Source organism: Poecilia formosa, unplaced genomic scaffold, assembly GCF_000485575.1.
Source record: "Poecilia formosa unplaced genomic scaffold, Poecilia_formosa-5.1.2 Scaffold278, whole genome shotgun sequence".
Taxonomy (NCBI): domain Eukaryota; kingdom Metazoa; phylum Chordata; class Actinopteri; order Cyprinodontiformes; family Poeciliidae; genus Poecilia; species Poecilia formosa.
The window spans coordinates 186,555-210,364 of record NW_006800217.1 but is presented as its reverse complement, the minus strand read 5'-3'; the positions used below and the strand labels follow the sequence as shown (position 1 = coordinate 210,364).

The 23,810-nt window shown below is 38.4% G+C and overlaps 2 protein-coding genes across 4 annotated transcripts in view; both read right to left on the bottom strand.

Moving 5' to 3' along the window:
- The window catches only part of lamb2 (laminin, beta 2 (laminin S)), a 51,736-nt gene extending 39,861 nt beyond the window's left edge, over nt 1-11,875 (bottom strand). Inside the window, exons 1-2 of the mRNA XM_007571303.2 lie at nt 11,729-11,875; nt 11,321-11,394 (exon numbers count right to left, since the gene is read on the bottom strand). Of these exons, the coding sequence (XP_007571365.1) occupies nt 11,321-11,351 (31 nt within the window). The 5' untranslated portion in view covers nt 11,352-11,394; nt 11,729-11,875. The remainder of the gene's footprint in view (nt 1-11,320; nt 11,395-11,728) is intronic.
- Nucleotides 11,876-16,729: 4,854 nt separating this feature from the next.
- lamb2l (laminin, beta 2-like) overlaps nt 16,730-23,810 on the bottom strand; it is a 54,709-nt gene continuing 47,628 nt past the window's right edge. For all 3 annotated transcript variants that reach the window (XM_007571299.2, XM_007571298.2, XM_016681368.1), the window contains 8 exons: nt 22,935-23,182; nt 21,460-21,666; nt 21,234-21,378; nt 20,927-21,134; nt 19,880-20,021; nt 19,587-19,763; nt 19,024-19,186; nt 16,730-17,399 (listed from right to left, as the gene is read on the bottom strand). In XM_007571299.2, the coding sequence (XP_007571361.1) occupies nt 17,263-17,399; nt 19,024-19,186; nt 19,587-19,763; nt 19,880-20,021; nt 20,927-21,134; nt 21,234-21,378; nt 21,460-21,666; nt 22,935-23,182 (1,427 nt within the window). In that variant the 3' untranslated portion in view covers nt 16,730-17,262. The remainder of the gene's footprint in view (nt 17,400-19,023; nt 19,187-19,586; nt 19,764-19,879; nt 20,022-20,926; nt 21,135-21,233; nt 21,379-21,459; nt 21,667-22,934; nt 23,183-23,810) is intronic.

Below are 23,810 nucleotides of genomic sequence, written 5' to 3'. Positions count from 1 at the left end.
TCTTTCCAGAGCAGGTGTGTCTTATCTTAACTCAGCCATGGAAAAAGCAATATGTAGGCTGCTGCTGTGCAAACAATTCAACTCCGAAACATATTTGACAATCTTAGTACATTAAGATTTCCTCTCAAATTGCCTGAAAGGTTTGAGAAGAAATACTTCAAAGCACAGTTCTACTTTGTTTTCACCAAAATGGCAACATTTCTAGCCACAAAAAAGGGGATAGAAAACAATAAGGAGGAAATGTTTTTGCAAAACACATTTAAAAAACTAGTTACAAAAGTATTCACACCTTTCAACATTTTTAACATTTTGTTATATCACAACCCCACATTTCATTGTGCTTACTGGGACTTTATGTGATAGACCAACACAAAGAATATTTGCAAAGTAGAAATAAATGGATACATGTTTTTCAAAAAGTTTTTAAAAAAAAAAAGGCAAAAGTTTAAAAATCAATTAAGGTCAAAGTTTGCCATGTTGAAATTTTTTTTACCAACTTTTGAAAACCCTTTGTCCTTCCTTGTCCAGGTTTGGTTGCTTACACTCACTGAGCAAAATATTGAAGCCACTCATGGAGCAAAGGATTTCTCAACCAAACCAAAAATGTTTTTATCACATCTAGAGAGCTGGCTGTTTTATCTGTCACTAGATGTGTTTCCATTGACCAACAGAACAATTTGACATTTCGAAAATAAATTTGCTCAATGCAATTGAGCAAATTGAAAATGGAATTTCGGAAAAACTCATTTTTGAATCAACGTTTTGCTGCTAGGATGAGGTGGTATCTTGTCTGTATCAATATTATTTTATTTTTTTCTCACTAAACTGCAATGTAAACACTGTTTTCACATCACACGAGTCACATAATCAACAACTGGAGCAGACCACGAAAAAGAAAACTAATAGTTGGAAGATGATTGCATGGAATGTTTTTTAATAACTTATCGTGTGAACAAACTTATTCACGTGTGATTTTAATTTTGTTTCTTATTTAATGGAAACTCCGCAATAGCAAAATAGTGTTTTTTCAACATTAGCGGAAAATAGACAAAGTTTTGCGTACATTTGTAATGGAAACGCAGCCTGTGTCTGTATGTTCTCTGTGATTACAATGCAGTAGAACATAGACTTCCACAGCGTGGCAGTGCAAAGCGGCCAGCTGCAGATATGAAGCCTGCTGAGAACAGTGCAGAGGAGGATTTCACATCCACTCACACAAACACCCTTCAACAATCTCGACACACACTTTGCAACAAGCAAAGTCTCAGATCGGTGCCAGGCAGATGAAGGTAGCTCACACGCTGCCCACCTGTGCATCTATGCAAACACATGTGCTCCACTTCTGCTCAAAGGTACGCTCATTGCTAATTACAGCGTAACCACTGATCCTCCCTCATCTTACTCAATGCAAACATCAGGCTTCTACTTGCTGACTCCACAAAAGACACCTATTAGTGGTTATGTACAAGGCAACAGCCAAAGCTGCCAACATTTTTTATTATTATAAGCGAAGACTACAGCAAGCCAAATGGTCCATGTAAAATAGATTGTTCCTCCTGTCTTTTATCTGTCAGTGCGGGAGAGAAAGAGTGGGAATCACCAGTAGAACAGGGCAGACGCCTGAGAGAGAACAGAGCTTCCCCTCCAGACAAAGGGCTGATCCATCCAGACACAACATCAAATCTGTCCTGGATACTGTTGGCCGGCACTCAAAGGTTTAGGCTCGTGTGTGTGCGTGTGTGTGTGTGTATGAGAGAGAAGGAAGTAGGCAGGTTGAGGACAGAAGCAGATATTTGATGTTTGTATAATGACTTGGCTTTTCATTGTCTTCTTATCTGAGCGACTTTTTCTCTTTGTCTTCAGATTTCTAAACACATGAGCCATGACTCGAACTGCACCTTGAAGAAAATGTATGCAGAAAATTCCTTCAACTGTATCACTATAATAATAAATCAAGACATTTTAAGCCAAGTTGGATTATAACAATTAAATTTATAAAGCAGGGACAAATAGATGAAACCAAAGGTTTACATACACTGCATAACAAGACGTGTGACTTTTCTATTTATTCTAAGAGACTTGCTTTATTTCATCCACCTTGAAAAAAACAAAACAAAACACAATTCCATCTAAAAAGTAACCTCCATATTTCTATATGGGTATGGTGGTGATGTGTACATATAAATTAATTTAATTGTGTGGAGAATCTAAGAACAGCCACACAGAACCGCTCTGGATTTGCTAGTAGAATATGAATGTGGCCGGACCGGGACAGTACCGGTTAGAAGTGGTCTAATGGAAAAGCACCTTTAGAGTCTGGAAGTAATAAAATGGGCTGCATGAGGGAGCAGCTCACCTCCAGTGCTCACTTGTGGGATCAACTAGAGAATGCTGTTCATGGTAGAGTGACCAAAACAACCACATTAGCTCACTTGCAACAAATGCTTGTTGAGAAATGAGATGTCATCCACAGCAGTGTGTGACCAAGCAGACCAGGCCATACTGAGGTCCTGGAAGTTTTCCCCCTCCAAGCAGTAATAATGCATCTGTTTGTTAAATGAAAAAAAAATAATATTTGACCTTCTAGTATGTTTTCTTTATTCAAACTTCAAATCACCCAAAGAGACAAAACAAGAGTCTAATCCTGGTACTTCCAGCAAATTGTGATTTGTCTCTTAGTTTTTTCTGGACAGAAGTGACTTCTTTGCTGCCCACTTACTTTTACTTCCACTCAAATCCAACTGTTGCATTTCCTTAGCAAGCTTTACACTGTAACCAAATCCATCAGTTGAATCCGACAAAGGAGATAGCTCAATGCTAGCCTGGCCATTGCCTTCCTACGCAGTTCTGCTCAATTCTTGTCTCCCATCACTGCTCCGTCTGGGCTTTCTCCCGTTGAAAATATTTTTTTTCTGCTGAACCTCCCACTGGGCCAATCAAGGAACAGAAGGATAAGTTGTGAACAATAATGTTTTTTTTAAAAGCAATTTTCGTTGGAAGCCCTTCCAAATATTAAAATAACATTAAGAGCTGCCGCGTTGAGCTTGGCATTTCTCTCTTTTGTGGTGGAGGATGGTTGTTTATAGAGAAGGCAATTTCTGGTAATGTTCATAGAGTCAAACTGGCGTATTACATACATCACAGTCAAAAAGTGATTTGGTAAAATCAAAATCTTCAACAGAGTCCACGCATCCAGCAACCAATCGTTTCTCACGACCCATGGGTCCAGACTCTCTGCATGAAGCAAGGCGTAAAACAAAAGACTAGTTTTTTACCAGACTAGGTCTTGGCACTTGCGATCAGGGAAACCCCACTTTCTTGAGATTCTGAGGAAATTCCTGTGATGTAAAGCATTGGTAATGTCAATATTTTCCTTGGAGGTAGTTGGCAAAAGAATGATTTCAAGTATCACTCTTTTTAAAGCAACTGTTTTTAATCATAACTCAATAGGAATGACAGTAATATCAGCTGTAGTGTCCTTGTTTCCCATGAGCTAATATAAGATTCACTAATATTGCAGGCCATGTTGTGGTACCATTAAAACAATGCAAATCTTTGTTTAATTTGTTTAATCTGCATTTCCCTAAAAGGACAGATTCACACATCACCATATAGCTGAAGCATCAAAGTTTGTGAAATAAAAAGAAAAAAAAAACATGATTTTTGTCAGTCTCATATTGTAGCGTCAATGTAATTTCTCTGTTCCATTTTGAATAAAACAAATAAATGTTCTAGCTCTGGAGCAGAAGGGAGCGAGAAGCAACATCCATGTGCCAGATTCCTGTGAGACAGGACGGCGGGGCCAAGTTTGCTTTCACGTTTACCAGGTAAGGCATCACAGGAAGCAAAGACTGACAGACCAACAATAAGACAAGCATTAACAACTAAACACACAGTTTACTGGGGCACAAAGAAGAAGAATATGGGGCAAACATGGACATTGTCAGGAGAGTGTTTAGTTCCAGTTTCATTTTAAGAAATCCAGTGAGCTGACCTGACTTAAGTTAGATGGATCTTGAACTCAAAGGGAGCTAAAATATTATCAGAAATTGCATTCAAGCTCCTATTTTAAGACCCCAGGAGAAAAAAGTCAAAACTGTTTTTTTTTCCTTTTTTTTTACCTTTTCCCAGCTAATTAGTTTACCTTCTCCCTCTCATAGTCTCTGGTCTCTCTTTGCTCTGCACTTAGCTGATGCATGGCTGACTCCCACACCCCAAAAGCCAGCTGTTCTCCTCCCTGTTCACCTTTTTATTACTCTCAGGCCTCGACTCCCGTCTCTCTTTTCTTCTAATAACCACTGAATCTCCCCAGGCAGACCAGGCTCCCTACTCTGCCCTTGTGTTCACCTTCCTGACTACTGCCATCCTCCCTAATTCAAATGCTAAAGCCCTTTGATTAAAAAAAAGAGGGGGGAAGAAGGTAACATCTCATTTTAGAAAATAAAGTTTTTAAAAGATGGAAGCATTAAAAAAGGTGAGTATATGATGTCTGCAGGGGAAAACTTTAACTTTAGTGAAGTAAAAACTAATGCAGAGCATGGGACAATCCATGTTTGCTGTTAAGCAGAATTAAACTGAGGCTCCATCACACAGAAGGCAAATAATGCACAGAAATAAGATATCTTTTCCACTTATGTGACTCATGTCCAACATTTTCATGGCAGTGTGAACAGCCTAATTCCTATCGTTCCATATCAAAAATAAAAAATCTGATTTGTGTCGCTTCCATATGTGTTGCTGAAACAGATATGTACAATTTTCAAAGCGTCTGTAGCCAAAATGATCATGTCTCATTTTATCCGACTTCTACGCCATTGATGTGAGACATGCGTCATAATTTTGCACCAAAAGAAACACTATTAGTTGTGCTTTCTTTTTTCTTGTCTTCCTTTCTCTTGTTATGATCTTGTAACACTGTCAAATCCAATTGCTCAACAATGTTAAATTATACCAATAGACCACAGCATCCATTATTACTTCTGTAAACCATCCACTGCTGTTTGGCATCAACGTTCTTCTTCTGTGCATGTGGGTTGCTTTGGGGTTGTAAACCGTTCACACAAAAGTTTGATTCTGGTCATATTTAATTAGTAATATGAACTCCCATCTTAAAAAATGAATAAAGAAAAAGAAATGCAATTGAGCCCCTGTTGTATGAACACAGCTAAAATGTAGGACTGACTGACCATCTGTTTGAGTCACTTCAAGTGTACTGCTTGATAGCACCAAAGTTAACAATATGTTTAAGTTTAGATGACTAGTATGATTCAATATAACATTGAATCATACTAATCATACTCAACATTTTCAGTTGGAATTGTTTGAAATAATTAAATCAGCTGAAATGATGGGAGAACGTCTGACTATCTGTTAGTGTCCACTACTCTAAGAAGCCCAGAGTGATGAAAACATATATTCACAACAGTTAAAGGACTTATTACTAATTAGCTATACAGAACTGCACTAAAAAAATTAAAATATCCCTTTAACATCCTAGGTGGAGCTTGAAGTTGATTTGCATTTCATTCAGGAAAGACTGCACTGAACCTTAGCACCACCAGAACAGGACTACAGAATCGACCAATTCTGATTTGACTCTTTAAGTTACAAGATCAGAAGTTTACTGACCATTACATGAGAGCTCAGGATATCACAGCTGAGAAAAGCAAGCTGATCCTCCCTCAATGGTTCAGCTGAAACTATGCAGCAACCTGTATTATTCAAAGTGTCAATGATTGTAAGCCCCATTAACTATGACTGACTGCCTTCTGGTCAAACCGACAGTATCACTGACTAAAAACCAGACGCTTCCTATTACACTGATTTTTAAGATAACAAGGCTTGGCTCTGGGAAGCAGCTGGTTGCACTGGAAGACACTTCCACATTCCTGCCTGATGCTGGAAATGTCCGACTCACTTCACAGTGGTTACGAAATATGGAGTGAGACACCGACAGCAACAGGTGGTCAAAGTGAAGCCAGTTATGTTTGGCATTGCTTGAATGAACTGTATTGGGAACCTAAAGGACAATAGGTGCCTGTCCTGCCGACTTGTAATTACCAATCACTCAGATTTAATGTGAAACAGTTTTTCTAAAGATATACTGATGATAGAGGTTAAATGGCAGCAAGGCTGATTGTGGGTATGTGGGGGTACACATGGCCAGCAGATGTGTCCTGAGGCCAGACAGCCTGTCCAAAGAAAGCAAGTTGCTGCCGGTGTGGTTAGTAACCCGGGTGCCGTGTGTTTGCCCTGGCGCTCAGCAGCTGCTCAGGGAGTCCTAGACCTCTGATGGGAGTACAGTCCTGTGTGCTGTAGCTTCTAATCAGAACCTCTGATAAAGAAGGTCTGCCTACACATAGAGGAAACCACAGCACACACACAGGACTGAGGCATGGCATGTGCACAGCGCCCTAAGTGCCCTTTTTAAAGAATTTATGCAACAGTTGAATGCGTTTAACTACAAACAATTATGGATGTGTATTTCTGCTGTGCCTTCTGTCTTCCTGTGTGTATGTAGAACTATTAAGCGTGCAGGATAATTATTGTGTTGCATCTAGTTGTTAAATAATAAATTTGCCACATCTGTATAATGGACCACTTTCCTCTGAGTAGCTGAGGGCAGAGGTCAGCACGCTTGGAAATGATTGAGAGTACACCAGGGAGTACCATGGGAAGTGATTTTTTTAACAAAAGGTTTGAACTGGTAATGACCCTGTGTAAACCCTGAGAGAAGAGAATTGTTTCTGGTTTCCCTCCATGTATCTATTAAAGTCTAGACAGGTTACTGGCTGGACGAGTTCTAAGAATGAACAAGAACTGTCTCAATGTAACAAGAAAGCTGCTTCATTTAGGAGCTAGTATATGTGTTAGCTTAAAACATTAAGACAAAAAGGAGATATAAAGTTGCAGTTTACTTAATTAAAGTCAAGCATGAAGGAATGGGAGCTGCAACAGTTTCTCTGCCTGACTTGTTGGATCAACAGAAAAATATGCATGACACATAATCTACTTTTTAAGTCATAAACACAAAATAAGACATCATTGTTAAAAACAAAAAAAAAACCTGCTAAAAGTTTAATTTAGATTTAGATGGAGAAAATAGTCATATTCAATAAATTACAATATGGGTTACGATGAGGTTCATTTGTCAGATTAAAAGTACCTTTTGAAAATAACATTTAAGCAGGCATGAAACACACTTTTTATTAAGCACACATTTCTGTTTTTAGAAATAGGTTTTTATTTGTCTAATGTAATATTCCAATATTAAATGTCATGCTTTCAAGAAATAAAGACTTTCGAACTGTGTGACTCTTCAACAGGCTAATTTATTGAATGCATAGAAAATAACCTTAGGTCCTCTCTCCTTTCCTTTGACATTGTCCTTTTTATCATTTCCTCCTTTCACTCGCCTTCCTTCATTCTCTCTCCTCTTAGCCTGACACACTGCACCATCTGGGACTTTTTAAACAAGATGCATTAAACACAGCAATCTGGCAGACCACACCTGTGACTCATTGCCATAATAAGAAAACAAATCAAAACATACACATGAATATTTAAAAAGGTGAAAAGTATATATTTCTCTGTATATATACTCTTACTATCCTTCTGGAGAGAAGAAGGAGAATCTGTTTTTAAGAGGAATAGATTAAAAATAATTATGTTAGCTGTAAAGTTCAACAGTTTGCTCTGAAGTTAAATGGCCAACTAATCATGTTATGAAACATTTCTAGTTTCTAAATAAAGAGTATTGAATAATAAAGGCAAAACTTTTATGAGTAACTCTAAACTGTAGTTTTCTATTGACATGTAGTAGCTACATTTCTTCCAATAGCTCTGGTGTAAAGACTTTCTCTTTAAAGCAGAGTACCTGTTCTGGTGTACACTGGCGACTGCAGTCCAGTTTACCACTATGCCAGCCTTTCCATTGTTTTTAATGAGACCAGCTCCCTTCATCCTGCCCCCACCAATCCTCCTCCTCTGCCTTTTTATCTCCACCTCCTGTTTTAATCCAGAAAAGCCCCTGTCAACAGGACGGAGAAACCTAACTCACCGTCCTTTCATATGCCAGCTCCACCACCCTGTCTTTCTTCTTTCTCCAAAGTCTGTTTCTTTTTTTCTTCTTTGTCCTGACTCTATCCTACCACTACTACCCCCACCTTTTCTATGTTTTTCACCATCTCTCTCTCTCCCTCCCTCCCTCTGCCTCCCTATTTGTTTCTAGTGTTGCAAGCTAGTAGGCTTTACCAAACCATTGTTCTGGTATCCCCACATTTCCGGAGGCTGACGCTTGCAAAGGAGTCAAACTCCCGCTGCCTAACCCTCTCTTACCTGGCCACACACACATTTCTAAGGAGGCCGTCTGGTGTAAAGAAAAAGAACAATCCTAAACACACAGTTGCAGATTTGTATGTACCTGAAAGGGAGGTAGTAAACTGAGCAGGCACTTTAGGTTAGAAAGCAAACCCAATGAATGTGGTATAATCAAGAAAAAGCAAAGCTGTTACGGTTACTGTTGACATAAAAAAAAAGCTTTATGTTCACGTCCCATTAGTGAAATTTCTACCTCTCAGAGAGAAACAGAAAAAGGTGAAAAGGAAAAGTGGAGCATGGCTGAATTATGTGTCATTGTTGTCTCTGAGTGTTTCTCCTCTTTCATCAAACACACAAACAAACTGACATCTATTCATTTGTGCACATCCAATTAACCCACTCTCTAACCCGGCTGACCCTTGACCCCACAGCTCGTCCTCCTTAAGTGTCAGTTTGAATGGACAGTTTCTTAACACTGACCTGACAACACACAACACTTTCAATTTGCAGCTCTGATACACACCAGCAACGACCAAGGTTTTCCTTTTTCTTCTACTTAACTTTCATTTTCACTTTTTCATCAAGGTTTTTTTTAAATACTTGCAGAAGCACACCTGTAGTTTTAGATGAATATCACAGACTTATCTGTAGAAATGATCTTTCGACATTTATCAAGTGCATTTATCTATTGAACCTGATGAATGTTTAATTGCTTTGTACACTGCATGTTTATTAAAATGTTATTATATAATGTGACATGGTTACTTTACATCAAGAAAGTCCTGGGTTCATATGGACTCTGCATCTTCTCCCTGTTCACGCATGGATTCTCTCTGGGTACTCTGGGTTTTGTGACTCTGGGTTCCTCCCACAGTCAAAAACCAGAACTGTCAGGTTAGCTGGTTACTCCAAGCTAAGCCCACTTCTCATCTAATAACTGCTGGAATGAGGCACCATGAAAGAGAACCAGATGACAGCACATCTGTCAGCACAGTAACTTTCTAAAATTCATATAGTCATAATTCAATTGTTAATATGAAACTCAGACCAACTTTTTTAATATTCAGTGAAATGCCATCATGGACAAATTGGTTCACCACTCAACTCTGCAGCACAAAGAACACAAGTCAAAGGAAGAACCAAAATGAATAGTAAAACTACCCATTATTTTTGGAAAGTATTTGTGCGTTTTTCCTAAAATCATGAAGTCCTGTTCAATATTATCAAATCATGTCTGAAATGATCGCAAATTTACCAGCTGTCAATGGATAAACCTGATTTAAGTTGAATCCAGTGGGCTTTCAAGGAGCAGCACCACTTGTAGAGGCTCAGACTAGATTCTCAGTTCAGAATGAATACATTAAAAATCGGAAATAATCAAAGCATGAAACTTAAAAATTCACGCTCAACAACAGAACTGAGAAGCTCAGCAGAGATCAGAATGGTAAATATCTGCGTTAGCAGATTTCTCTGTGGAACGGAGCTCCAAACCAAAACACCTATTTGCATAATTTTTCATAAAGCATGTCAAAAGTAGCTGAAAGAAATAAACCTTTGCAACCTGAAATGCCTAAACATAAAGCTACTTGACCCACTATTGGCTGATGTTTGCCAAGCGGTCAATCCAGGAGCGACTTTTATTTTCCTTGCCACTGATTGGCTGAATCCACAAGAGCAGAGATAAGGATGGCTGTGAATATTAGCTTCTGTGGTAGTACCAAGACAGTTTTCACAGCCAGATGAACCCTCACTGGGCAGCAGGAGCTAAACTCAATGTTCTTAGTGAGACAACAACAGTGGCACATTAGTAAGCCTATATCTTATGCTGGTTGCAGGCAGTAATGTTTTTCTGTCCTCCAATCAATTCGTGTGCTGTGTGACGCAAGAAAGTCCACCTCACTGTACCATACCACGGTCCTATGGACCTACAAAGGGCACCCAGGAATGCTGTGGTACTGGTTGGTTTTACAATGGAAACAGGCAAAGTAGCGTACCCAACCACACTAACCCATGCCGTACAGCTCAGCAGAAACATGGTACATGTTAACATGGGGTCTGTAGCTCAGAAAGAAAAAGCAATAGTCAAGCACAGTACATATGGACTGTGGATGTTTGCAGTTTGCTCCAAGTCATGTAAAAGACGCAACAAACATGAAGAAGAAGATGCTTTTATCAGATGAGACAGATTTCACTGCACCTTGGCTATTTCTCAGTAGGTAAGAATGAGCAGTGATTTCTGTCTCAGGTCAGAAATCATTGACCTCAAGACACTTTTTGGTTTTCGGTACCTAAAAAAATTTGGCTGTAGCTGCAATGAGATAAAATCTGAGAAATCGGAAGTGGTATGAATACTTCTGCAGGGCAATGCATAATGAAAGAAATACTGCAGTGTCACCACTTTACGCCTTTACTTTAACAACCTCGATCACATAAAATACCAAACACAAACACAGTCTGAAAAGCTAGATGACGATCATATAGGTGTGAAGTTAGTGCCTCTATTTGCGGATTCAGCTGGCCTGTTTTAGGAGGACCATAAACAGGGTGACACCTCCCACAGAGATGCAGAGAGACAGAACAGGGGATGACCTCGGAGACCCTGGGGCACCAGAGGCCCTAAAAAAGAAACATCTGCAATCTTATCTGTGTTCAGAAAGACACAGCAGCCAACCGGGTGGGAGCGTGGGATCTGTCACGACTCTTGTACGTCTTTTGGGAATAACAGGTGGGGACAATAAGAAATGACTGAGAAATGAATGAAACTGAAAGAGAAGTTAAGCTTTCCACACGACTTCAGGAGATCACGCTGGAATACCTCTCAGGTGAGCAAAGCAGCAACATTAAGGCGTATATCATCTCTAATCTGACATATATGCTCCATATTTTCCACAGACTAATCAAAGAAAGCCCCGTGACGTGGAGATCCCGTTCACTGGATCACTTCTGAGGATTTGTTCTGCAGCAGAGACCGACTTCAAAGCTCAGTGTGCAGTCTACTTACCGCAGAGGAGTATTAACAGCGCGGCTTGCATCTCTGAGCGCTCATCCACACGGGCTGCCCGCCTGCCTGCCTGCCTAGGAAAGGCAACAATTTGGGTTCAAGTCAATGAATATCACCGCTATTGGAGCGCTTTGATGGTTTACATGATACATTTGTTTATTTCACGAAGAACACAACTTTATGAAGGAGTTTGGCTTCGTTTTCCTTTCTTTAATGAACTCTATATGTCACAGGGGACATTTTATTAATTTCGTTTTTTTGTTTTAGTATTTCTTCAGCTCAAAATTGGGAGATTCGGTGTTTATAAGTACTCACTTCCATAAATGCTCCATTTAAAACAAACGAGCAAGAGACTGTGCACAATGTGTCTCTAAATGTTAGCAAACACAAGGGCGAAAGTGAACTCACCGTGTTTGTCCGGTTTGAGATGTTCGCAGTTCTGTTTCCCCTCCGAGCACTTGTTGCGGAGCTCCGTGGTAAGGGAGCCCTCAGCTCCTGCGCCTCTCTGTTGGAAACCCCGGAGCTGGACTCTCGCGGAGCGGAGTGGAGTGGAGTGGCCAGGTAATAAGGGAGGTCCTATGGGTGCAAGGGGGTGGGGTGGGTGTTAGAAGATGACACGATAGAAGACACAATGGAAGCAGGGTCACGGAGTCACGATGAGTGGACTTGGGGTTAAGTCAGTTCTTTGATGTATTTAATGTTTTTTCATAATAGTTTAAAGTAAAATGCTTTGTGTTCTCTGTGTCCTTTATATTTTTTTCAACAAAAATCAGAAATGTACGTGTGCATTTGTATTTAGCAGACCTTCTGCACAAAAACGAGGAATTTGACTTTGACTCCACTTTGCACTGAGTGAAAACATTTAATCGAAGCTTGTTCTGTCAATATGTAGATGTATGGCGTTTTTACAAAATGTCAAATTAGTGAAATTATGCATAGTATCAATCTGTCTATTCATCAGAGACATTTGGAGGAAGAAACCGTCTCTGTGGAGACTGGTTCTCAGCAAATAGTTCTCTGTAGCCTCAACCTGAAGGTAAAAATCTAAACAGTTTGTGTCCACGATGTGCGGGTTCTGCAAAGATTTTAGCCACCCTTTTCCTGACACCTGTTCTGTAAAAGTCCTGGATGGAGGGAAGGTTCTATTATTTTCTCTTCGAATGATTGATTTTGGCACTTACACCTGATACTCCCAAATAAGAATCAATGAAACAAAGGTAATTCAGAAGTCCAGTGAGACAAAATCAGGGATAAAGTAGTGGAGCAGTTTGAAGCAGCTATGAATATCAGATGGAGTACTGATCAGTTTATTATCTGAAAATGAAGAGAATGGTACAACTGAAAAACTAGCAAGGCAACTTTTTAACCTAATGGGCTATGCAGGGAAATTGTCATATGCAGAAACAACCAAAGGGCCCATTAGAATTAGGAGGACTCTTTAGATAACTTGTAACATATTTTTTACGAGTAAATATGTTACTCGTAAATATGACTCGTAACATATTTACGAGTCATAAGGGTCCAAAGTCCATACCTAAATCCAACCGAGGGTTTGGCTTAATTTAGTGTTATAGTAAGCCAAACAAACTATTTGAAGCATAGAAGTAGCTGTTTGTTTGTTTGTTTGTTTGTTTGTTTGTTTGTTTGTTTGTTTGTTTGTTTGTTTGTTTGTTTGTTTGTTTGGGGGATTTTAAAGCGTAAAAGTAGAATTCCATCCGAACATTCAGACAACAGCCCTCAAATGCCTCCATCGACGTTCAGTGAACTTGTGCAGACAACGTTCAGCCAATGTCAAAATGAAACCTCATAAAACGTTCCGTGAACATCTAGCTAACATCCAGCTAATGTTCGCCGAACTTCCATAGACAATATTTGCTGAACGTGTAATGGAGTTTCATTTTGACGTTTTGCAAACGTTGTCTGGAATTTTTATTTATTTTTTTAATATCCTGTCTTATGAGTCTTCCTAATTTTTTTGGTACTTGCTTGGTGTGCAAGTATTCTGAGGAAATCAGTTCAACATGAAGTAGGCTAAAAGATCTCAAAATGAAGTTCTTCTTCCTCTAATCAAAAGAAATTCAAAACAGACATAAAAAAAAGTAATTGGCATCCATCAGTCATTTTGAAGATTGTGAAATTCCAGCAAAAAAAGTGATAGTGATCAGCCATAAATGGAGTACGTGTGAATAACTTGCATGACTGGCCTACCAACATTACTCCAAGAGTGCTTCAAAAAGTCATCCGGAGTAACCTGGAACATCTAGATCACTGCAGGTCAATGTTAATCATATCAACAGTGATATTAGTGGGAGAGCTCCAAGATAAAAGCCACTGCTGATGAAAAAGAGCACAAAGGTCCAGGTCTGGGAAAACGTTTTGTGGATTGATGAGATGAAATAGAAACATCTGGGAAGGTTTATTTCCTGCAACATCTTCTAAAACTAACTCAGAATTTAAGAAAAAAAATCATACCATTATGACCTTGACTAATGGTGATGACTAATGCCATTACCCAAACAAGTGATGGTTAGGGGCACCAGGACAATTTGTTAAAAATGATGGAACCATGAATTCTGCTCTCCAGCAGAATATGATGTAATATCTGGAAATAAATTCATGACCTTAAATTAAAGCTCATTTGGGTTAATTAGCAGGATGGTGATCCAAAGCACACTTGAAGGTTTTGAAGTGGCCTTGTCAAAGTCTGGTCTTAAATATGATTTCTTTTGGCAATGTGGATGAGATGAACGCAATTCTGCAAAGCAGAGTGTCAGGTAGGAAATACTTTCTTAGTATTATAAAATGGTTAGTCCTGAAGACCAGGGAAATATTTACAAAAGGATCAGGCAACCTATTTATTTAACAAAGGAATGAATTAATTCATTCTGGTTGTAACTTATTTTGCTATAAAGTCCCATCACATGTTTTCCAGCCATCCCATGCATGTGTCCTGGAGCAGGAATGCGCGCTCCCTGCTGGATGGATTAAATTCCCTTTGATTGTCCTCAATGAGCAAACCAAGAGCACGCTCAGGTCTCAGATGCTCCGTTTGCCCTCTCACTCTGAACCGTAGACTGCTCTTTCAGGTGGATGACATGAGTTGTATTAGAAAATGACTAGACAGCTTTCATAGAAAAAGTTTTCTATGGAGTTTTCTATAATCTTGCTACAGAGAACATCTACAGAAACCCTCTGTATTGGCCCTCTGCATTGTTTTTCTCTGAATCAGAATTTGCAGAAGTTAAATAGAACCACTCATGAAGTCAGAACTCACAGTTGAAAAGTTAAAGTTCCCCAACCCACCCCAAGCTCAAATTCAGTATAGCTGCAATGCAATTTAAAGCATAGAGACAGCTGCAGGAATAAATCATTGCCCTGTGTTCTGCACATCCACTTACCCAAAACGTACATCACAAACACCTCATCTCTGTTCTGAGGCAGAGGATTTTCAAGATTATAGAAAACTCCATCTCAAACCTTTCATTCAAGAATAAACACTAAATATTCTCCAAAGTACATTTAAACTACAGAGATAAACATGTTGAATGCAGGATTTGCACTCGACAGTTTATGTCCTAGTCATTTGTAGCAGCAACAGCTCTATACCTTTATAGAACTGTTGGCTTTAGTGTTTTGCAGCTGACCTGCTGGGCTTTGTTGCTAAAAGTAGTCACCCTTATGTTGGGTATTAAGTAACAAAGTATAAAAGTAGACGGACCGGTACCCACAGCTATTAAACGCAAGGAGCCATATTGGATTTTGAGGACTGGGTTGGTAAGAAACCTTGACTTTCACAAACTATTTTTAACTTAAGGTTAGAAAATCTTCTAAGTAAAAATAAACACCAACTTAAATAGCATTTTCCCATTTTCCTTTTTTTGTAGCTTTCTGATATGTACACATCAAAGTCCAAGTCCTGTTCCACTACTGTTTGTCAGCATGTTGGTATTTGGAAACATGATTCTTTTTCTCAGTTGATGAGGTGGTAGCTAACTTTTTATTGAAATATTTGAGAATTCCAGGGCACAGATGATTCTGCAGCCCTTCCAAAGAGTTGTAGCTCTGTCTAACGAGTGCAGGTGTTTGAGCTTAAAAACAAAGCCCTCTGTCATGTTACACATTCCCTGTGCAGCTCGAGGACAGCCTCTCTTTGTTAAAACTTAGAGAGAAAACCACAGACTGAGAATAATAAGGCAATGAACGAGGTGACGAGTGAGAAGCTACGTCTGCTTCAAGGCTGCCTCTGTCAATTATAAAAAAAAAACAAGCAGAGGTCAATGTCAGTAATTAGTTCTAGGTTTTCTTGTAGTAGTGTTACAGCACTCTCTCTCTTTCTCTCCCTCTCTCTCACACACGCACGCAAGCACACACACACACACACGTGCTTATAGTGGAAGCTGAATAAACCCAAACCTAACAAAAAGATATACTCTCTATCCAACTCCCAGTTCACTTGATATCTCTGTTATCTTTGATAAAGAGCAAAACTTTTATGAAATAAAAAGTTGACATCAACTATATGACATTATTTTTAAACTTTGACTGCCCTTTACAGAGTCTGGTTGAGGTGAGAATAATATGCAAGAATGTACAGTTAGATATTTCTGACATGTATTCCTGTTTTAGTAACAGTCGCAAGCTCTCTTCAGGATCAAGAAACGAGAACTATCTACTGAGTCAGCAACACAGATGTGAAGCAGTCCTTAAAAACCGACTCAATGTTATTCCAGTTATTTACAATGTGGTAAAAACTTTAAACACGTTTCAGTTCACACTGTAAATAAATACAGACACTGGTGTTATTTCAAACTGCCTAATATTTCTTCACCTTCTGAAGAGAACAAACTGGATGTTCATGTTTTGAGATGACAGAAAATTTTACTTAAAAAAAACAATCACACAGTTTTGTTTTTTTTTTAAATCACAACTTAACATTGTGTAAACATTCCTCATCGTCGCTGGAATTCATTACTAACCCAATCGATTCACCTCCCCCCCCCGTTTCAAATCACAACTCAAACACATTTGTTTACAACTGATTATTCTATCTAAAGCCTTTTGCTCTTTCTGTTCAAGTGATTTTATTATTTACTGTTGTATATTTTAATTGATTTTATGTATATTTAAGGTGTCCTTGAGAGTCGAAAAAGGCACCTACAAATAAAATAAAATTTTCATTATTGCTAAAACCTCAAAGGGAGTGAAGGAAAACCCGGCCGGACGAACTTTGCCGCAGGTGTTCCCTCGCACTCATAACCTTCTTCCCAGTTTGACCATTCTTACTGAAGCCGATAAAAAAAGACCGATGACAAATTGAAACTGAGGTACATGCTTTTTAAAGGTTAGGGCGCCTCTTAATGGTAAGACATATACATCTCTACGACCTCAAAATGTAAGAAACTCCATTAGAAAAGGGAGAAACTAGTCTATTTTGCTAGATCAGATTTATTAATCTACCCAAATACATCTCAGATGAAATATCTTATGAGCAAAAACAAAAATGTTTTATTATATTTTTAAACAGAAAACATCAAATTCAGTTTCATACAAAGCTTTTCTCACATTTGTTGAATGTAATGTTCTGATACATTTGGTGAAAATAACTTTCCGATAACATTTGATATATTTGTGAAGTTTATTAAACATGAATTGGAGAAAGTCGCTCTCTGTGGTCTGTACAGTGAAGTAAATGACCACCATGAGTAATCTGCTTGTTGAAATAGATTAAATACAAATATCAAACACTGTATAGGCGATAACTAGGAAAGGACAGTTCAGTACATGAATAAGGTTGTTTATGTGATATAACACTTTGACAGGTAGACTGTAAAACTTGAAATCCAGTGATCATATAGGAGGTAGCTCCTGAGCAGCTTTTCTTTGTTAAAGGTGATGTCTGCCTGTTTCCAGTCGCAGCATCAGACTGTAAGATTGTGACATCATCACACGCAGCTACTGTATTTCCGCACTTCTTCCTGAATTTGGTCTCTCACATCAGTGGCGTTTTGCTTCAGGTCCTCCAGCTCCTCACGCTGCTTCTTCATCCGCTCCTCGTTGCTTTTCAATAATTCCCCTAGTTCTGAAAAAAAAACAAACAAAAAAAAACACACAAACACTGGCATTTAACAAGCTGGACAGCAGGACACACATATGGTCATCTGCAGAAAGGCATGGAAAAATAATTGATGAATACAAAAAGAACACAATGAGCAGCTGGAGCTTCAATGCTTGAACAATTCAAAGTAAATAATATTGGGTAGATTCCAGTTTCAATGCCTTGTTTCCACTGAGAGATACAGCACAGGCTGGTGCAGTTCAGTATGCAGTTTTATGGTCCGAGGTATTCGAGAGAGTACTAAACCATCAGCTGGACTGTCACTGAGCAGTTGGGCCACACAAGCAAACACTTACTGGTATTATAAACATGCAACAACAAAAGTGGTGAATGTTTGTCACAAGCAGTGATGTTTTCCTGTCAACCAATCAATGGGTTGTGTTGTGCGATGTCAGAAGCTTCGCCCCAACAGTGCAGCACCATTGTCCAGTAATGGTGAGGTACGGGTTGGTTGTATGAGCAGCTTTGACAATAGAAACAGACAAAATAGTCTACCAAACCACAAAAATCTGTGCAGTACCCACTTAGTGGAAACAACAGACAAGAGTACAATGAATTATTTACAGACATGGAACAGAGTAGAACCTTCCAAAATTACTTCAAGAGCATTGCCGACTCTCAGCTACTCATAACAAACCCAGAACAACAGTATCTCAGGCCTTACTTACCTACAGATCAATGTTCATGAGACATTTATAAGAAACAGTAGCAAAAGTCAAACACGGCAGTAGTAGTGACGCCTCCTCTGTCGGGACCTAGACATTTCTTCCTAACTAACGGAAAGACTAACTCTGTTTTCTTTCAGAAAATCCTGAAGGATAAACTCCATCCGTCAGTTCTAGACCTTAAGCCAAAGCACAATTTAATGATGATCCGAAGAACATCAACAGGTATCATGTCTAAACAGATCATTAAAAGAAAAATTGGCAAAGTCAAAGTCCAGTCAAATCTGACTGACAAGCAGTAACTCGACAGTTCAGGTAGCTAAACTGAACTAGCTCATTCTAGCTCATGGTGGCTGAGCTAGAACAATTCAACAGTAGAAAGAAAAAAAATAAAGACTCATTGCCAGTTGTCTCAAACCTTTTATGACAAAGTGTTCCCACCAATGTCGGCACAAACAGTTTTTAGGTTTAGGGCACACTTACTTTTCCACATGAGGCCAGATTGACTTGAATAGTTTTCTCTCTAATAAATCAAATTAAAGTTTGTAAATCATATTTTGTACTTACATCAATTTTGCCTGCTATAAAATGTTGTTTGACCAAAAACATTGAAGTGTGAAAAATCTAAAATAGTAGAACTCTGTACGGGGTACATACTTTTCACAGCACTACCAGGAGCATATTAAAAGACAGCTCAGCAATTTGGACCACCATTTAGGAATAACAATTCTAAACATATTTATTTTGACATATTGGGGAATTTATTTTGACATATTGGGGAATTTTATCATGCGTGCAAGACAGAACAAAAAGTGTCAGAGAACCTGTAGTAATCTTTATAAGCACAAATCTGCAAATAAAGATGATTTCCAAATTTTCTGTACACCAATTTAAAGGACAGTTGCCAAGTTCTAGATACTCACTGTCAAGATCATTTATCCCATTATTGGCTTTACTGAGGAGATCTTCTGCATCCTTCGTCATATCTTTGACCTTCTGTTGGATGTTGTTCAGAGTTCCAGAGCTGCCAAGAGACTCCATCTTCAACTGCAGCTCACGGTAACGTTTCTCTGTTACGTTTAGCTTCTGGCAGAGCACAGACAATATTAGTTCAATATGAAGATGAAAACTTTACTCTGATTAAACAACACACCCTACGTGTTTCTCTTTGTGTGTGGACAATATTACAGAATTTTATGTTGCTTTTTAGAGCAACCTATTCATTTAAAAACCTTATCTTTTTTGTGAAGATTATGTGCTGAAATATCAGCTTTTTTTAAGACCATGCTATGAAAAAAACATCTTTGCAACTTTGGCAGCAACGTTTTGAAAAAAGGTTCCAAAAAACTAGTAATTTTAGCAACAGTCACAAAAAACATTGCAACATTCTGGAGGGACAGATGTTTTCACATTTATGATATAATCACGACATTAACGTTTATTTACTCTTTGAACTGGACCTATACTTGACTCCCTATTTACTTACCTGGACCAGTGTGGACGCCTGGTGAGTGGCGTTGTTGGCCAGGTTTATGGCGTCCTTTGCCATTAGTCTGTTCATCTCCGTCTTGTTCTTTAGGGCTTCCACCCCCTTGGACAGGTTGGTTAGAAGCATCATGATGTCCATCTGCTTGTCCTCAAGCTGCACCAACCCCTTTTCCACCTGCAATGCCAATTGTCACAATGGAGAAGAGAAATGAATATGGATATGATGAGACATGTTAAAACTCTTTACAGAGCGGTGGGTAAAAGAGCCTGCACAGATCAGTCCTGCTGTACCTCAGCAGTGGAGTTCTTGGTGCTGTTCAGGTTGTGCCGGGCCTCCTTCAGGGCTGCCTTTGCTTTCTCTATGGCCACCTCAGAGACATTCAAAGCCTGTTTGGTACTGTTGACGAGATCCCTCACACCTACTGCTTGTCTCCTGGAATGACAGAAAAACTGCTTGAAATCAAACTATTAAAAACCTTAAGCCGCATTTTGGGCCACACCCAGATTATGAATGTTCTAAAAACCCATTAGCAAACTGATAAAATATCAATAAAAAGTTGTCTCGGCATTCTATAAGTTTTCTTAAAATTAAATAGTACTGAGCATATTTTCACACTGATCAGTCCCCAAAATTATATCTTGATTGTTTCTGTGTTTGTTTGTTTGTTTGTTTTTTAATTAAAATGACAGATCTTGTGGTGGTAACTTAAAAACATTTGCAAGGAATTTGCAATATTTGTGCTTATGTATGAGAGAAAGTGTGACTTTCTGCTACTCTCCATGGTGATCACAGACTATAACTTGACATCAAAGAAGCCTGAGGAAGCAGTGTAGCCAAAGTAAGAAATACTGCCACCTGCAGTTGGGAGTTAGCATCACTTGAACCCATTTTGAATTTTTTTTTTTTTTTACTATTTTGGGGAAAATTTGCAATAAACTAACAATTATGCATTAGTACAAAAAATGTGGAGATCTGTTAGCATTGAATGAATTGTCACAGAAAAACTGAAGGGGATGACTGATGTAATTTGGCAGCATACAGGTAAAAAACTGCTTTGATTTGATTCACAAAATATTATTTGAACACACAACTGCTATCTTCAACAGTCTCTTTGTGTCCCTCTGGAGTCTAGAGGCCAGATTTGGCCCCTAGTCCTTGAGTTTGACGCATATGGTATAAAGGAACAAATCATAGATGCCATTCAGGAAAGCTGACATGGCTAAAGCAGAAGTCATGTCCCAGATGACAAAGGAGTGTTTCTAAACGAGGACAACAATGACAGGGTCACAATGCCTATTGGAATCTTCTGGAAATGCAATACTGGAAGTACAACTCACTCTGCCTCTTTAGCTTTATTCATCAGGTCTTGAGCATTGCGGATGAACTGCGAAGTTTGATTCATAATGTCCTGAACATTGGTGAGATTGGCAATGCTGCTGTTGATCTGGTTGATCAGTTTGTCCACAGTGGTCCTGTTGAGTGGCAGGTTGATATCCAAGACCTGCTGGGCTACCTTCTGGATGCTCTCAGGATCTGCTCCCTCCTCTGCTCAGCACACCAGACAGACAGACCCCAAAAGAAAATACTTTGTTAATGTAACGAGCATCAGGTCAAAGATCGACCTGAAAGCATCCATCCCCATACCTGTGAGGAAGTCCTTGATGGTCTTAATGAAGTCTTTAAGGTCTTTATTGCTTTTTTCAAAGTATTCCTTTTTCTTCTGGGCTTTCTCCAGAGCATTCATCGTCCGGTTCTTCACATCCTGGGTCTGGGACGCTATGTCCTGAAGCTGGGCCCAACGAATTAATCAATCAAATACACCAGCCTGTATACTAACAGTAGGTAGGATGGTTACTGAAAGCTTCACTACCTTCTTTGTGACGCCCTGCAGCTCCTTCATGGCAGCTTTCAGACTGTCTGTGAGGTTTGTGGCATCCTTCAGTGCAGTCAAAGAAGAACTCTTTGTCCCATTGCATCCCTCTCCTCCACAAACAAAGTTACCCTGATTGTCATGGCAACCACACTGGTTGTCAGAGCAGCTGCCATGTTGGCTGGTATTACTAGCACCACCGCATACCTTAAAAGAGAAATTAGATTTAAAAGAAGTGTGACTACAAAAATAAAACATGTCTTAATGTCAAAATTTAAAGCAATATATACCTTAATATTTGTTTAATTGGGTTAAAAACTGTATGCAAAATATTCAGCTACAGAAATACACACAATAATTCAACAACATATGGTTATCAGTTTTATTTTGATGACTCTGAGGTGGCAAAGTTTATTCTGACTTTTCTTTACCAAACTTTTGCTTTAACCAAGATGGGTATTTAGAATAAATTAAAGGTGAAACCGAATGTTTGACTATTTTTATTATTCTCTGGTTCCTTGGTTGTGTTGTCATTCATTCAATATCTTTACATAAAGTTTGAAATTACAGTTCAAAGTAGCTGTGCGATAAGGCTTTAAACATTTTGTGTTACTATTGTGATCATGGGTGAATGGATTAAATTAATTAATTAATTAATTAATCCTCCATGATTTTGTTTTGTGTATCCGTTCTTAGACACATTATCTCCATTTTCAACAGGAGCAGTTCCACATCCGGTTCAAAAGTCCTTCAAAATATTCATGTGGACAATAATAGACAAACACATCTAACGGGAAATATGAGTAAAATGAAAAAAAAAAATCAATATTAAGTTTTGATGCTGAAAAAGCATTTGATTCTGTTAACTGGGTATATTTATTTCAAACATTACACCGATTTGGCTTTAATATCTCTTTCCCACTGTTTGTTAAACTATGTTCTGACCTTCTCAGAAACAACATCGGATCTCCTGGAACTAATGAATGTAACCACATGAACATTTTTTTGATAATCTTTTGTCTTAAGCTATAAACACAACCTTCTTAAATTGTAAGTTTGGAGGATTAAATTCAGCCTTTCAGGAAATCAGAGTATTACCAAAGAACATTTAAAATACTGTTTATGTAATGATACCAAGTTTTTTTTTTTTTCTTTTTTTTGGGCTGTTGTACTTTTAACAGTATGGAATTGATTAAAAGTTTGTTTGTTTGTTTTTTTAAATGGATTGTTTCAATTAGTCAAAATTGCAGAATGAGCTTCTATTTTGGGTTACTGGCAGTCAGAGCCTCGCCAGTAATGAACCTCTGCATAAGTCACTGGTGTACATATGCTCCACTTTTCAGTAGTCCCATATTTCTGTAATAAAAATCATATTAGTCAGTTTCATGTAACACCAGATATCTGAAACTGAATTTTGGGGTTTTCTGACAGTTTGGTTATCAGCCTCCTCCTGAGAGACTGTCTGCACTGTTTACCTTTTGGCTGAGATGTTGCACCGTCTCACTGAGGTTTTGGGTCTTCTGATGCAGCTCATTTAATGAATTGTTGTGGGCGGTTAGATTCCGGAGGAGCTGACCTTTTGTGGTGTTCAGCAATTTCTCGGTAATCCCTCGGGTTTGTTTGGATTGTTCTACTGGACTGGTAGGAAACAACACTGAGGCGTTGCACCTCTCCTCAGCCTGCTGTGACACTTGGTAGTACTTCTTCACTTTGTCAAACTGATCTGGTGGAAAACAGGAGCAAAGATATGCCAGCTATGAGCAATATCAACTTGAGAATGATTTATTTCTAAAACATTTAGGTAATTTTGAATAAGAAAAGCGTATCTTAAACTGATGAAATTTCTTACATTTCTTACATTGAAAACTTGAAAAACTCCACATTTAACCTCAATGCAGTGGGGTAAATGTTTCATGTTAGGAAACAAATGCTAACAAAATTGCCAGTCACATATGGAGGAATGATACTGCCAAAATTGGGAATAACTATAGAAGTAAATAAATGGCTTGATAAAATAGTTAATGTGCCAAATATTGTATAAAAAAAAATAAAAAAATAAAAAAATCCCAAACTTCTTTGATTACACATTGTGACATAAATTAATATTTGTTTAGCAGTTTCAATGTTATCATTTTAACATTTACGTTCCAATTTTATTGTTTTATTAATTGGTTTCCTTTCTTTTTTTTCTTTAAAAAGTATTTTATATTTATAAATATAAAAAATATAATAAACAGTATAAATAGTAGTTTTACTTATTTATACTGATCACTTTTTCTATAAACTTGTATTTCTGTTTCCCCACACAATCAGTATGAAATGAGTCCATTGTCTACAAATCACCTAAAAAT